This window comes from Labrus bergylta, chromosome 15 (assembly GCF_963930695.1).
Source record: "Labrus bergylta chromosome 15, fLabBer1.1, whole genome shotgun sequence".
NCBI classification, from domain to species: domain Eukaryota; kingdom Metazoa; phylum Chordata; class Actinopteri; order Labriformes; family Labridae; genus Labrus; species Labrus bergylta.
The window spans coordinates 22,348,284-22,363,912 of record NC_089209.1 but is presented as its reverse complement, the minus strand read 5'-3'; the positions used below and the strand labels follow the sequence as shown (position 1 = coordinate 22,363,912).

Genomic DNA, 15,629 nt, shown 5'->3' with positions numbered 1-15,629 from the left:
AAGTATGACCGAGAAACAAGTATCTGAATTCTATTCAAAATCAAATATGTTTCATTCACTGAATTCTTGAATCAGATATTTCAATTTGAGATTAAATAAAATAAAAATGGATTAGAAAAATAAACTATAATTCATGCATTTGTCAGCCTATTTGGGACACTGAACAAAATGGATATGAATTGTCATGTAACATGAATGGCTTCTGCAAAATTTTAAAACAAATGTACTTGAGTTGAACACTATGTTTTGGGTTTTCTTTGCCAAATATCAAAATACAAACAGTCACAGAGGCAGAAATGTTGACGCTTTTATTTCTGTAAAGTGCACTACATTAAGGGACTTTCATTTACTTATTTAAACCTAAATTGATAGAATTCCCTCATTTTCATCCCGAAATAGATGTTTGACTTGTGTTGTATCCCATTTCCTCTTTTACTAAATCTAAATTCCCTCGCAGCATGAATGAAGGACCGTGGTTTCACTTCTGCACTCAAGTTTGTGGAATATGAAAGGAGGATGAACAATGAGGAAGTGGAGCAGAAGGGGAGGAAGGGCAAGTAAGGGAAGGAAGTGTGTGTGTGTGTGTGTGTGTGTGTGTGTGTGTGTGTGTGTGTGTGTGTGTGTGTGTGTGTGTGTGTGTGTGTGTGTGTGTGTGTGTGTGTGTGTGTGTTCGTGTGTGTGCGTGTGTGTGCGTGTGTGCGTGCGTGTGTGTGTTGCTGTGTCTTCTTTCTCTGCTACTATGAGTCTTTCTTTATAATTGAGCTGCTCTAGGGCTCAGCTCTGCCTCCTCTCATTACCTTTTCACTGAGGACAGCATGAACAGTCATCCCGTCGTTGTCATTTTGCGTGCATCTTTCTCTCTCTGCACACACATTTGCACAAATGTACACTCCGGAAAAAAATCTGAAAGTTGTGATCATCAAACATGGAGGCATGAACACTGAGAACTGCACAATTTATCTTGTGCAATGACAACACACAGAAAAAACCCAGATCTGTGGTCATTTATGAACAGTGACGTACAACATGCTGACTAATTGGATTCACAAAACAGATGTCCAGTAAGTGTGTGTGTGTGTCTTCCCTATCCCTGCATGTTTAAATGCATCGATCCAGGTAGAAACCAGCGCTGTCTATTTATCACTATGCATCAGTCCATCCTTTATTATTATCTCAATGATTTCAGAGCCACGGGAGCTCCTCAGACATGATGACGTTATGCCTTTAATGTAATTACTCCTCCATTACACCCAGAGTGGAACCCACATTTTTTATTCTGCCACCAATGATCTACTAATGTGTTTTAGCATCCAGCTTATCGATCACAGTCTTTCTGCCGTCCTTAAAACCTAAACTCTTTTCTGACGGCTCAGTTAGCGTTGGGACGGATCACAGACAAACTGCAAACTGATCCCCTCGACCTGGCAACCCTACTTTAAGCATTTTTATATCACAATAAAATTTAAAACAGAAATACATACATTTAATTCTATAACTGTATTCAGCACTGAAAGCTATTTACAAAATGGCATATTCCTTTTTAAACAGTCCTTTTAAATATAACAGTGACGGTAACACCACCTCTTGAGCAGGCGAATCAAACATTTCATTAGACTCAGACCGAGTCCATTTTTACTTCATCTTATAAGACACTTAAAGAAATACAAATATTACATTAAACTAAGTAAAATGCTACCAAACAATGCTGCAATTCTGCTCTAACAGTGTTCGGTCAGCATAAGCTTTTGGAAAAGCTTTTGAGGAATGCATCAAATCCTCAACTCGTTGCTTCAGAAACGTAAAATCAAACTATTAGCAGCCGGATTAAAGTGCTCAAGGGGAAATCCTGCAGAAATGTTTAGTATCTATACATTGTTATTTCAAATATCAAGTGCTCTGTCTGTATTAAACCACATTGAAGGCTGGATGCCTTTTTGATGACTCATTGATGCATAGTCCGTTCACCTTAATCACCTTAAAGGAGCAATATGTAACTCTGACACCTGGTGTTTAAAATTGGTACTGCAAATTCAAAACATTGGAGAGAGCTGTCTGCACACACCCACTCGATGTGCACATAGGTTGCCCTGTTGCGGACACTGAAGCTTCAGTGTTTAGCCAGCTCTGCATCAGTCTTGAAACCTTTTTGTCTTTTAACCTCTCTTAATTTTTTAAAAGCATTTCCAATATTTATCCTAGTTTTACCATGTTTCTACTCGTGGAGCTTATTGAAAAATGCTTAGGTTTTTACGTCGGGTAGACTCACTTCTATCTGAACCAGTTCTCTTGCCCGCTTCCATTGCTGGTTTGCCTGGCAACCCAAGGGGCCATGAGGGGGTGCCATAGAAACCTACTTCTCATGGTCAAAACAAAAACAGACTGTTCAGGACATTGCATGAGTTTTATATCTGAATCCTCAACAGCTTCTTTAACAGGAGAGGAGGATTTGTCCCTTAGCCTCACTAAAACGTCTTGTCAGCATCTATCTGAACTGAAAGCTCAAAATAAACTTTAGTAAGCTTTAAAAAGCAAATTAATCTACATATTGAAGTACAGATAATACAGGTAGTGACAGTTGATCATTTTAGTTTGTGCCATGAAAAGGTTTCTAATTGCATTGTAGCAGCTAAAAGCCCTTTAGAAGTGTGCCTGAAGAATTCCAGGAAGAAACGTAGTGCAAAGAAAGGGCTGTATGAGGTCAAGGTGAAAATATTCAAACTCTGGCTTCAAACCACTGATCACGTGACAGGCAGCACCTAGTTATAAGACATAACACTTAGTCTGTAGCACCTAGTTCAAAAAGAACCAGAGGTAATGTGGCACTTTAAATATGCATTGAGATAAAGTGTGTTGCAGATATACGGATTTTGAACGTATCATCTAAAAACATCAAAGTGATAGGTAGTCATAGTAACGTCATATCAGTTCAACTCAAATTCCCTTTAAGGCTCTCTTCTGCTGTGTTTTTGTCCGACGCTTCCTGTGCCGCCTCCTGGTTGTAGCGTCAAAGCAGGTGACCATCATAACATTGGCCTTGCAGATGTTGAGCCTCTTCTCCAGCTGAGCAGTCACCCCTTCAAGGGCTTCCAGATGCTCCAGGGAGTCCACCTCGAAGGTCTGCCACAGGTCGACTGGAGGAGGACAGCAAGGTGACACTGGAGCAGTTTGTAAGGTAAAGTGAACTTATAAGTCATTTTAGAAGGTTACTGTAAGTAGACCAAATTAAATGGGTGAGTGCTGCCCCGTCGCCCAATAGCCAAAATGTACTCACAGGGTATGATGGTGAAAATAAACAATACCATGTGACTGCACAAGGCGCTTTCTTCTTCAACTGTATAAAACTGCAGTGAATGTTGTTATTTAAATTAGCTGGTCTGACCTAGAGTCACCATGTGCTATGTCAGGAAAGTGTCACAGCATCACTCAAGTGATGAGGAGTCAGCGTACTGTAATGGCAGTATACTGCCCTCTGTTGAAACGTTGTCATACTACAAGCATGTTATTTGCTCTTTCAATGAGGTGGAGTTCAAACAACTGGGCATGAAATCAATTAACTTATAGACTGAAAAATAATATGAAACTTTGCTGATAATATAATGACATTTTTACATATAAATTACCACCTCTGTTACGTATAAATTCCCACACAGTGGAGAGGCTAATACTAGCCTCTCCACTGTGTGTTCCACCACTGGTTATTTTAACATGTGGTTTTTATGAGTGCTGCTCTGACAAAAGAAGGTCATTCAGGGGATGCTACTATGACTCATGGAAATGCAAGCATTTCTTAATCAACTCAACAATGAGCTGATAAGATAACCGGACAACAAAGATAACTTCACTGACATTCTTGGTTCCACTTGGCGGGCTCCAGCATGAGGTTGTGTTTGGCCTGCTCGAGCTCTCTCCTGAGGTTGTTGTATTTGGCCCGGACATCTGAGATCCTGTCCTGACGGTGCTCCAAAAACTTCAGCTTGGCACTGAAGCTCGCAGGCCCCTGAAAAACGCAAACACACACACACACTTCACCACTGTTATCTACACTCGTATAGCACCTGGCGGATTCTTTGTTCAAAGTGTATTTTTAAATGATGGCTTCAAAAACTCATCCCTCCACAAACGGTATATCACTAAGAACTTCACCTTTAATGCTAATCATAACAAAACATGTTTTCTGTGGGTGCCAATGGCCTGGAGGTTATGACATGTGTCCCTTGTGTTCAGAGACTATACAGTCCTTGCTGCAGTGGACGTGGGTTCAAATCTGACCTCTGCCCTTTGCTGCATGTCATCCTCCGTTCTCTGTTCCTAGCGTTTCCTGTCTGATATCACATATGGAAACATAGTACTTTAGTCTTGTTCCTAGTGTTATGAACTTCTTCCAGAAAATACACCAAGTTTCTAATATGTAACATCTCTACCACTGTTATAAATAAAGATATGATCGAGTACATGATCTGAAAAAAACAGTGTGTGCCTGTCAGTAAAAATAAAAAAACAACCACCACCATTGCTCTATCTTCCTCCCTCTCCCTCTCGCTCCACTCACTCATAAACACCACGTTAGTGCCGGACGACACCTCTGGGGAGTGAGAGAGTCTGTAGGCTACTAAATAAATCATCCTCTGATTACACTAACCTTATTACGCATTAGGGAGAGTTAGAAGGGCACAACATGCACTAAACTCACTTTCAATAAGAAAATCTTCACGATCAAGCAAAGTGTTGCTATGCTACATGAACAGTACTATATTATCAACTTTCGACCAAGTGAGAAAAAATATAAGAAATATTAGTCATATATATTTTCTGTAATATGTGTTTGGTTTTTTAAAATAAAAGTCCTCACTTCATTTTTTTTCCAAAACGGTACCCTGTTTGTTTAACCTTACGTGTTTTTCTTTGTTCACAGCTTCAGCCTTGACCCAATTTCCCCCATGTGTTCATTAAAATTGTATCAATGTTGAGTCTGAGACTAGTGGAGGTTGGGGTGTAGTCTCATGAGACCAGACCGCCTGTCATGGGGACATAACGTCACCACACGCATCGTCGCATTTTGCTTTCAAGCACATTTCAATTCTAAAGAGCTGGAATATTTGACTCACTGTGACTTAGCCAGGGTGCTGCATACTCTCAGAAGCATGCTACTTATACAAATGACTGATGATTTCTAAACTCATCATGTTTAGTCAACTAAAGGAAGATACTTTCAAACCGCATTAAGTCAGGGTGTCTTTTCCTTCAGAGCGGCTCATCAGTGGAATTTAACACCCTAATCAATGAGTACTTGAGTACATGAACTTGAGTATCCCAGTTTTGATCGGGTTTTTAAGTATCCTGTTCCGGTTTTGTATTTGTGCATGTAAACACCACATCCCGAAGATGATCAAAACCGGGATAAGGCTCATAACCCGGGATACTCAAGTCCATGTAAACGCACTCAGTGAGAGAGTCAACATCATATCATTCATTTAAATAAAATGTTAAAATAATGGTTTATTGCACTGATCTAGCCATGGTAACTGTAACTGTATCATGCCCTATGTTGGATATTATTTGTTCCTGTTACCCAAATCATTTTGTATCTGTATTTTTCTACACTAATAAACATATTTGAATGGGTTTTAATTCTTTGACCCTAAAGAACAGCTGGCAAAGGGACTGCTGATGAAAGTTCGTCTTTGGGCTAACAAATCAGTCTGAATGTTGATGAATGTACACTGTCCCTCTTCAAGTACATAAATAAATAACATGAACAGGTTTAACTTCATACATTTGAAACTAGCAACTTACGGTATAAATAACTTCAACTCAGTGATTCAGCTTCGTCTTTTTAGTACTTTGATTTATGTTAACATCTTGTAAATGAACAACTAGCAGCATAATGAACATTTGATAGAATGTGTCTGACGTGATGAAATAAAAGGTGTAGGCTAAAAACGTGTGCAACTTTTTCCCTCTGTTTTCATAAAGTACAATACATGTTCAAAATTAGAAAGAAATCAAACTATTGGAGTAACTTTAAGAACTAGCTTGGTACAAGACGCCTCTTTAGTAGAGGCCTATGCAGCTATCTACTTTATTAATCGAGGGAGATAAACTCTGTTTTGTTTTTTAAGAGACAAGCCATGAGACTTTGAGCCATGAGACATTGAGCCATGAGAGTTTGAGCCATGAGAGTTTGAGCCATGAGACTTTGAGCCATAAGACTATAAGCCATGAGACTATAAACCATGAGAGTTTAAGCCATGAGACTTTGAGCCATGAGACTTTGAGCCATGAGAGTCAGAGCCATGAGAGTTTAAGCCATGAGACTTCATGAGAGTTTGAGCCATGAGACTATAAACCATGAGACTTTAAGCCATGAGACCTTGAGCCATGAGTTTAAGCTATGAGACTTTGAGCCATGAGACTTTGAGCCATGAGACTTTGAGCCATGAGAGTTTAAGCCATGAGACCTTGAGCCATGAGTTTAAGCTATGAGACTTTGAGCCATGAGACTTTGAGCCATGAGACTTTGAGCCATGAGAGTTTAAGCCATGAGAGTTTACGCCATGAGACTTTGAGCCATGAGACTTTAAGCCATGAGACTTTGAGCCATGAGACTTTAAGCTATGAGACTTCATGAGACTTTAAGCCATGAGACTTTGAGCCATGAGACTTTAAGCCATGAGACTTTGAGCCATGAGACTTTAAGCCATGAGACTTTGAGCCATGAGACTTTGAGCCATGAGACTTTAAGCCATGAGACTTTGAGCCATGAGACTTTAAGCCATGAGACTTTGAGCCATGAGACTTTAAGCTATGAGACTTCATGAGACTTTAAGCCATGAGTTTAAGCTATGAGACTTTGAGCCATGAGACTTTGAGCCATGAGACTTTAAGCCATGAGACTTTGAGCCATGAGACTTTGAGCCATGAGACTTTAAGCCATGAGACTTTGAGCCATGAGACTTTAAGCTATGAGACTTCATGAGACTTTAAACCATGAGACTTTGAGCCATGAGACTTTAAGCCATGAGACTTTAAGCTATGAGACTTCATGAGACTTTAAGCCATGAGACTTTAAGCCATGAGACTTTAAGCCATGAGACTTTAAGCTATGAGACTTCATGAGACTTTAAGCCATGAGACTTTGAGCCATGTAAAGATTTGTAAAAATGTATATTAGGGTTTTTATTTATTATTGTCTGAAAAACTGTGCAGCTGCAAAATTAAAACAAACTTAATCATCAGAATTGTGAGAATCAATAGATGTACCTTTAATAAACCATCCTGGGGATTTATTACAGTTATTTATTAGCTAATGCAAACATGATCGTCTCTCTGTGACGTGCATTAAGTGTTCAGTTAAGCGGCTGCTAAAAAAGGAAATCTTTCTCAGAGATGTTCTACGTTTCTTGTAGTGAAATCATTTACCTTAGCGAAGGTTAAGTTCCAGCTCTGTCTAAATGACTTTGAGGGAGTCATTCATGCCTTTATCGCTTCCAGGCTGGACGATAATTCACTTTAGAAAGGTTTAGATCAGTCGTCTTTTCTCTGTCTCCAGCTTGTACTGAACCCTGCAGCACGTCTCCTAACAAAGTCATTACAGCATTACAACTATTTTGGCTGGTCTTCATTGGCTTCCTGTCAGTTTAAGGATTGATTTTAGAATTGTATTGATTGTTTTTAAGGTTTTAAATGGAATGGCACCTTCTTATCTTGTTGTTCCGCCGCAGTTTTACAATCCAGTTAGACCACATAGGTCGACCAACCACTTCCTCTTAAGAAGTCCTAAGACTTTAAATCAGAGGTGACTGTAGCTTTGCTGAGGCTGCTCTGAAATTGTGGTACAGTCTAAGAACTGCCCAATCGCTTGACACTTCCAAGGTTTCGATGGCCTTCAATCCAATTTGAGATCGGCCCTTCCTATTTATTCTACTGTATACTGCCCAGGAACTCTTTTATTCTTCAACTGTCAGTCTGTTTATGTTTTTTTTTATTTTTTTTATCTCTGTTCTTATTTGTTTTAATCAAATACTTTAGTGGTCATTTTATCTGGTTTTCTTTTCATTTACCTGCCTGCCTTTGTTGTACAGCACTTTGGTCAACATGCTTTTTATTTCATTTTTTATCTGCTTTATAAATGAATTTGACTTGAATTGAATCTAGAATAAGGTTGATAAGACATGTGTTAGCCTTTATTGAGAGACAGGAAACGTGGAGGTGAGTCGGGTACAGATGCATCAAAGGATGGAGGTCATGAGTAGAGCCTGCAGCCGATTTGGCAAGGAGTGTAGCATTTGTAGGCCGATACAGGGCTCCTGCTCTACCAACTGGTAACTCTAGTCAAGAAATAGTTGATGTCTCCATAATATGTCCATTAAGTTTAAGACCATTGAAGAGGTAATGTAGCCATTTTCTGGTTGCAGGTAGAGGTAAAAAAAGAAAAAGCCCTGAAACCTCGTAAAAAAAAATCAAAATAGACCCAGCACCTGTTTGCCAGCACCTGATCTTTTTTGCATCCTCTGTATATTGTCGATCTCATAGACCTTGAACTCGTAGGCCTCTGGGATTCCCCGATCCGCCCAGCGGGACCGCAGTCCACTAGACGAGCGTCTCAGGGACTGGGGTGTATCATGGGAAAGACGACGCTGGTGAGTACCTACAGCAGGGCGAGGCAGAGAGATGCTGCAGTGAGATGCCGTATCTCGGCATGGTTTTTACTTTCTCTTCTCCGGTATCTGAAACTTTCATTTGCATACTTGCATTAAAGCAGTTGAGATAGTGACCTTAAAATAAAGACTACCTTTGCTTAAGTGAGTGTTATATATTATTTGACTCTGAATGTTGTTGCTAATTACCGACAGAAAAGAGGCCTTCAGTGTCCAGCGTTGTAAATGCTCTCTTTGCTAAAAACTGTTTGCCTGAGCCCAATGCAGCATTCCAGGACTGACATATTATTTATATAACTCTGAAGACATTATATGGTTTAATATTTCTGGATCGACTCAGTTTGCCGGTACAATAAAAGGTTTATGCTTTATGTCACTGAAATCTCAGTACATGCTTTAACTCAAATGATAAGGTTTCATTCTTTATCAGATTGAAGAAGAGATATTAGAGGACACTTACGGGGAAATGAAGCACAGGCAGAATGTGATCATCTGATTATGAGCAGATGATGTGCAGGGACTTTTAAATGTATTTGCTCATCCAGCAAAGCTCTGCTCCTACTTTCCTTTTTTCGCCCCATTAGCAGGTTTTCACTGGTTTAACCCATGTTCTTATCCAAAAGCTTTAAAGAGTTTCTCAGTGCATTATTCCATTAGCATGTATCTGTCTACAAGCTATGAGCACAACCTACCTCTATAATGTACCGCATCAGACAAACATTCATTTCAGCTCACTCTGGCTTCAGAAAGTGCCGTCACAGCCTTCATATATTAATAATGTGACCTCCTACACAATTAAGCTTTTATTGCCAGTAAGGAAACTAGGTCTGACTGCATTCTACAGAAGTATGTCATCTCCACTTAACGTCACATTAAAATGTTATACGGTCAGTTTACAGCCCCCCAAAAAATGTGATCTCAGAGCTGTTGTTCATAGAAATGGTGTTGTTTATTATATGGCAGATTTAGAAAAAAATGTCTAATGTAAACATCACCTTTGAAATGTATTGACTTTTAAAATTTGACTGAAAGCTCCACAAAACTAAAGGTACATTCTTCAAATGCCAGAGGATTCAGCACTTTCATTGGACAATCATACTATTGAATTCATTATATAGGTGTGATTCTGCCCCTCAGAAGTGGGCCTCTTCCCTAAGAAGTGTTATCATGCAACAATAATAAAATAAATCTAAAGTAAAGCATGGCATACATGAATCCCACATTTGATAATAACATTAAAAGGAAATTTAAGCAACAAGTGATTAAGACACAAAGTTTGGGACAGTTTAAAATGAATCTTAGGGTTTATAAAAACACTCAACATGCATTTTTTTTTACATCAGACAAATGTGGAACTACACATTTAAAAAAAATGTACAACTAACATCCACTACACGCAATAAGCGCTCAGTTCTTGGATGAGATTCTGATCTTTTCAGAAGAAAAAGTCATCCAGTTCAGTTCATGAACGCCTATTTTTTGCAGGTGTTTTACCTGTGTTCCCCCTCCTCCGAGATGATCGACTGCTGCGAGCCACACTGAGAAGAGAGCCACTCCGGTCGCTGACAGAGTCTCTGGTTGATGTGCTGCTGCCTGTGGCTTCACTGTCCCTCATCATGCTATCATATCCACTGCTCACCGTACTGTTCCTGTTTGAGAAGTGCAACGAGGTCTTTCCCATAGCTGGTGGCAAATCTCCGCTCAGCACACTGGTGGTGTCACTTGCATGCCCACTCATGTGATCAGGCATGCGGGGGGCAGTCACCTGGCTGTATGGGGAGGGGAGTGGGGCCAATTGGTCAAAAGCTCCTGAAGTGGGACTGGAAGACCTTTCCTTCAGGAGGTCTGTGATTCGGCCATTGACAAACCCCTGGATGGCAGACTTTGTGGATGAACATGTGGAGCTCTGGCTTGGAGTCCGACTGATTGATTGGTAAGAACGCGGAGGGGACGAGGACAGAAAGGAGGATGCCCGCTCAAAGCTCACCGTTTTACTGTCTGGAGAGAGACTGGCACTGCGGCTGACAGACTGTCGCAGGCTTTTGTGGGGAAGACTGAGGTTCTTGATGCTTGGAATAGACAGTCGGCGGACTTTAGGGCTAGCCATCTTAAGCTTCCCAACAGCAGAAAGCTTGGAATGGATATGCCTAGCAGATTGAGTTACAGGGTTTTCAGAATGAAATGCATGATGATTCTGGTCAGACCGCTGATTCTTCCTTGTGCTCCTACTGGCCCTGGGTAATGTATCATCTTCATCATTATGTCCTCTGTAACCTCGCTTAGAGGATCCTTCAGTACTTCCCTTAGAGCTGCCTTTAGAGCTCAAAGAGGTGTTACTACCCTCTCTATCAAGATTTGGGAAGTCTCTTTGGGATCTCCCAAGGGAATTAGACCTGGTACCAAGGTACTCCAGTTTGGCACTGAAAAGCCTACCGCTGTCCTCAATAGGGGACATCGGCCTACCACTCATATGACCATGTTTCATTCTGAAACTTGACGTCTCAAACAAAGATTCAACACCCTTTTTAGCAGCACTACTGCCGTGCATTTTGTACTCCGCTCCATATTTCCGAGGAGAGGAGACATGGTGGCTGTGGGTCACTGGGGAGTGCTGTCTGCCCTGCCTCCTCTCTAGAGTTACCCCTGGGCTACAAGGGGTGGATGATGTCACCCCCCTTGGGGTTCTGTGGTAGTCTGTCATGTGTGCACCATAGTAGCTGTCCTTGAGATTGGCATTTTGCCAGCCTCTAGGCAAACTACCTGTTTTAAAGTAAGCAGGGATGGTTTCTTGGCAACCAGGTGGAACACCAGTTCCCTGAGGGCCGTTTCCAACATGTCTGGAACTGACTTCTCCCCCATCTGGTCTCCTTGGAGTCTTACTAGAGTAAACATGCTCTGTTTCCCTAGGGGGATTATTGTCTGTATTTCGCGTCCTCTTTTCATGTTTTTTGTTTTCTGCATTTTCATTGCAGAAAGCCAATAGGTCATCAGAATTTCGGCTAAAAGATGATTCATGTACTTTTTCAGACGTTTTTGCATGTTTCTTGCAGGCAAAAGCCCCAATCCTCTGCTCTGGAGCCTTACTATGCTCTTCACATTTGACATTATTACCTCTGAGCTCAGATGATGACCCGACTCCTGGAAAAGAGTCATGGGGATGTTCGTTTTCTTTCACGCAAATCAATTCACAATCCATATCTGTATCAACTAGCATGGGATTTATAAATGAAGGCAAGAACCTCTTCTCCTTTCTGAAGGGCTGCTGGGGCTCTTCCATGCTCGCTTCCTTCGCTCCAGACTGAACTGCAAGACTTTTGTTTGGAATGGAGGTACTTCCAGCCACCGGCTCTTCTGTGACATTGCTGATTATCCTGATTGGTTGTGAGCTTCCAGCGCCTTGAACATGTGCCTGGGATTGTGCACTGTCCCTGATACAAATAATGTTTCCACCTGTTCTCCCTCTGTCCAGTGCTCCACTGATGGTCACCTCCTCTACCATTGAGAAGACAAGTTCATCTTGACCTTTTAGGTCCAGTGGCTGTTGAACAGTTACTGTGATAGTGGCCTTCATTTCCTTAATGTCCTCTAAGGGGCGTTTAGGTACATCTCCCAGTATAACATTGGTAGCCAAGGAGTGTGAGGATGAACAGGAGGAAGGTGGAGATATGGGGGAGCTTTTGCCGATTGGTGAAGACCTTTTGTCTGGTTTGAACCATTCGGCAGCTTCAGGACTCTCCTGTTTGCTTGTGGACTGAAGTGCTGGAGAACTAGTAGTAGCTGTGCCCTTAGCATCAACACTGAAGTCCTGAGAAGGGGGCTTATCACCTGATTTAAGAGTTTCCTTTTTGGGCAGTTCAGAACAGCAGGGCATGTTAATACCTAGAGTTTGGTTCAGCAGTTCCTCACTGGAACTGGTTCCACTGCACTCCTCACAATCATACAGACCTGAATCTTCTCTCTGAAAACTGTCCCCAGGTAAGGCACCATCTGTTTGCTGTCCTCCAGCAGATGTTTGACTGCAACCTAATGCCTGATCCAGTTGAGTCTGTGGGGCATCTGATGATTTAGCATCTGTATGCTTCCCTGATTCTTTGGGGGGTTGGGATTTGGTTGTCACGTCATTAACAGGGGTGCCTTTTGAGGAGGATTTGAGCACATCCATTGTTGTCTCACTTCCATCAATACAGCCCAAACGCTCTTGAAGTTCAGCAAATGTGTCACATTTAAGACAGTCCCTCCCTGGCTGCTTCAAGTCTGCTTTCAGCACTTCGATATTCCCTTGAACTGTCTCCTCCTTATTCTTTGCTCCCTGCAGCTGAGGAATTTTCAAGAGCTCTTGGAGCAGAGCAGTGAACTCTGGGTCGTCCATATCGGCCTTGTTAGGATGCAAAGAAGGTATAATTGGAACAAATTCGGGTTGTGCCAGTCTTGGAGTTACTTTGGACTGGACCAAGCCGTACGAGTCCAATTGGATGACTGTGTCACAGGACTGGTCGCTACTGGAGCGCTCTCCCACTTCTCCGCGCAAATGGAAACGAGGGACGTCAACATCGACCTCTTCAGTGGAGTGAAACGCCCGCAGGGAAAAAGACGTAGGTCCTCTCTTTTCTCTTGTCAAACTCCTTCCACGAGGAGAACATGCGGGGGACTGCAGCAGAAAAAAGATACAATTTAAAGTTGAATTTGTTTTGGACAGCTTAAAGCACAAATCAACAAGAAAATATCAGGCTGTGTTGAAAATAATAATGTCTGAGAACAAATATTTATTTTTTAATGACAGAGAGGTAATCTAAAGTTGGACTGACAGACATCAACAAACATATATGTCACCTTTGTCCTTTTCTGGGTCTTGCGGATGCGAGAAGCCATCTGGATGGTGGATATTGCCTCTTGAAGATGTGCCAAAGAATCAGAAACCTGAGCGACCACGGTGGTATGGCAATTTACATGACCCATGGATTCTTGAAGGAGCATCGTCAACTTACTTCCCCTATAGAGAGACAGACATTAACTCAAAGTTTGCATGAGTCCTGCAGCCAAATATATCATTATCCAACTTTTGATGTAGCTGTTACAGTAAGCAATTGTTTTTTAGCCAGTATGAAATGACTTTATGGGCAGAATCTGAGTATTTTTGGAAAGCAATTTGCAAGACTAAAATTCACTTTGGATCGATGTAAAAATGTTAAACATTTTTTCAAACGTATGTTAAAATGTTTACAGATAATATTTGGGAGTTACACTCTTACTTGTTGGGGATAGTTTTGGGTCCACTTAGCAGAGACAAGACAACAGGGCCGAGCTCAGAAAATGGAGGCTTATTTGGCCTCATACCCCTCATACCACTACAAACATCTATCATAGTCAACTTAGTGACGCCTCGTGCACCTACAAAATAAAAACAACAGAGAAAGGGATAGTTTAAAAGCACAGTAAAGAAGAAGTGGGTTGCATCATTTTTTGTAAACTCATTCAGGAATAAAGGATTAACTGTGAAAATAATTCATGGGGAAACAAGCAAATTCAACAGGGACAAGCTGTCCAAGCTATTCAATAATTCATCACAACCTTTGCCGATGGTGCTGCTCTCTGTGCGAGGGGGCTGGATGTAGAGAGTGAAAAACATTATGGAGCTGTGGGACAGATACGTAATGAAGTCGTTGTGCCGACGCGCTGCAATGGCTGCATCAAGAAGGGATGCAGCTCGCTCGGCAGTGGGAGCTTTCACCCGGTTGTGGTTACGTAGCTGGAGACAGAGGAGAGTGGTAAAATCTTATATGGCACAAAGGTTCACTCCAGTAGCTCACATGAAAACCATCTGCCGTTTGATTTCTTTCTGTCAATCTATAAAATGTATCTGACATCACTTACAGGATGACCCAGCCTTGGCAGAGCTTTGCACATTCTGAGAGATTTGATGTCATTCATCCCAGAAACCAACAAAGAAATAGAGAGAAATGCACATTGTGGTGCTGGCTTGCATACAGCATTGCGAGGGAGGAGAGAGCTGCACAGTCATAGTGCAATCAGATTTGATCTTAACTCAATCTAAGAAATTTCACTCACTCCCAGTATTATCTGCTCATAAAGTGAAGACCATTATGCAAAATGACTTTCTGAATTAACATTAACATTAATCCTGCCATGTCTAGGGGGGAGTAAAAAAAATATCTCACACAGTATCTGCAACATCCCTGACACCTGCTTCCAAACCGATCTAAATAACACTTATTTGTGTGTCATAGTGAACACGAAATACAAAATACTGTCTTGTAGAAAACCAGGAAAAATCAGCCTTGCCACTCTGGTTTTTAGATTTACAATCTATGTTTCCAGAGCCTGGTTAGGCTTTTACCACACTGTATATTTGAATGAATGTTATAGAACACAATCAATGATGTTAGTTTATTTATGTCAATGCACTCTGATTTGGAGTGAGAATGAAAACAGCAGAAGCACAAGTTCATTAAACAAGCTCCTTTTTTTCCCTAATCAAATACAGTTTAACTTCTACCTGTATCCCATAGACAGGGTCCTCCTGGAGTCTGACATGAGCCTTAGGACTGTCATGGATACTGCCTGATGAGTGAACCACCTCCCCCAAAAGATCCCTCAGAGTGTCTTCCTCTCCACAGCAGAGCTCTATAGCAGACACTGATACAGTCAGCTCGGTCCAGGTTTTCTCCCTCCGCCGCTTGATGGCACTGTACAGCCAGGAGATGGCATGTGGAATAAGCCCAAGCTTCTGAGTGCTCTCACCACTCCCCACCATGCTAGACCAGGAGCCTGAGGTAGACACAGATGTATGCATGCAACATTTACAGAAACATCAAGTTCATGCACATTGCCTTGACACACCCGAGAGGGCCATCAAGAAATGTTATACTTACAATAATAACAATATGATTCATTTTCAGATCTTATCATCATATATATATATGTTACATTGATATGACTGGTGCTCAGATGGAA

General features: G+C 41.4%; 1 protein-coding gene across 3 annotated transcripts in view; it reads right to left on the bottom strand.

Annotated features, from left to right (window-relative positions):
* Positions 1-585: 585 nt before the first annotated feature.
* The window catches only part of kif26bb (kinesin family member 26Bb), a 30,657-nt gene continuing 15,613 nt past the window's right edge, over positions 586-15,629 (bottom strand). For 2 of the 3 annotated variants that reach the window (XM_065963458.1, XM_065963459.1), the window contains exons 8-15: positions 15,172-15,443; positions 14,226-14,403; positions 13,907-14,045; positions 13,488-13,647; positions 10,152-13,305; positions 8,478-8,647; positions 3,847-3,997; positions 586-3,131 (exon numbers count right to left, since the gene is read on the bottom strand). In XM_065963458.1, coding sequence (XP_065819530.1) covers positions 2,932-3,131; positions 3,847-3,997; positions 8,478-8,647; positions 10,152-13,305; positions 13,488-13,647; positions 13,907-14,045; positions 14,226-14,403; positions 15,172-15,443 — 4,424 coding nt within the window. In that variant the 3' untranslated portion in view covers positions 586-2,931. The remainder of the gene's footprint in view (positions 3,132-3,846; positions 3,998-8,477; positions 8,648-10,151; positions 13,306-13,487; positions 13,648-13,906; positions 14,046-14,225; positions 14,404-15,171; positions 15,444-15,629) is intronic. The other variant, XM_065963460.1, reaches the window with a different exon arrangement.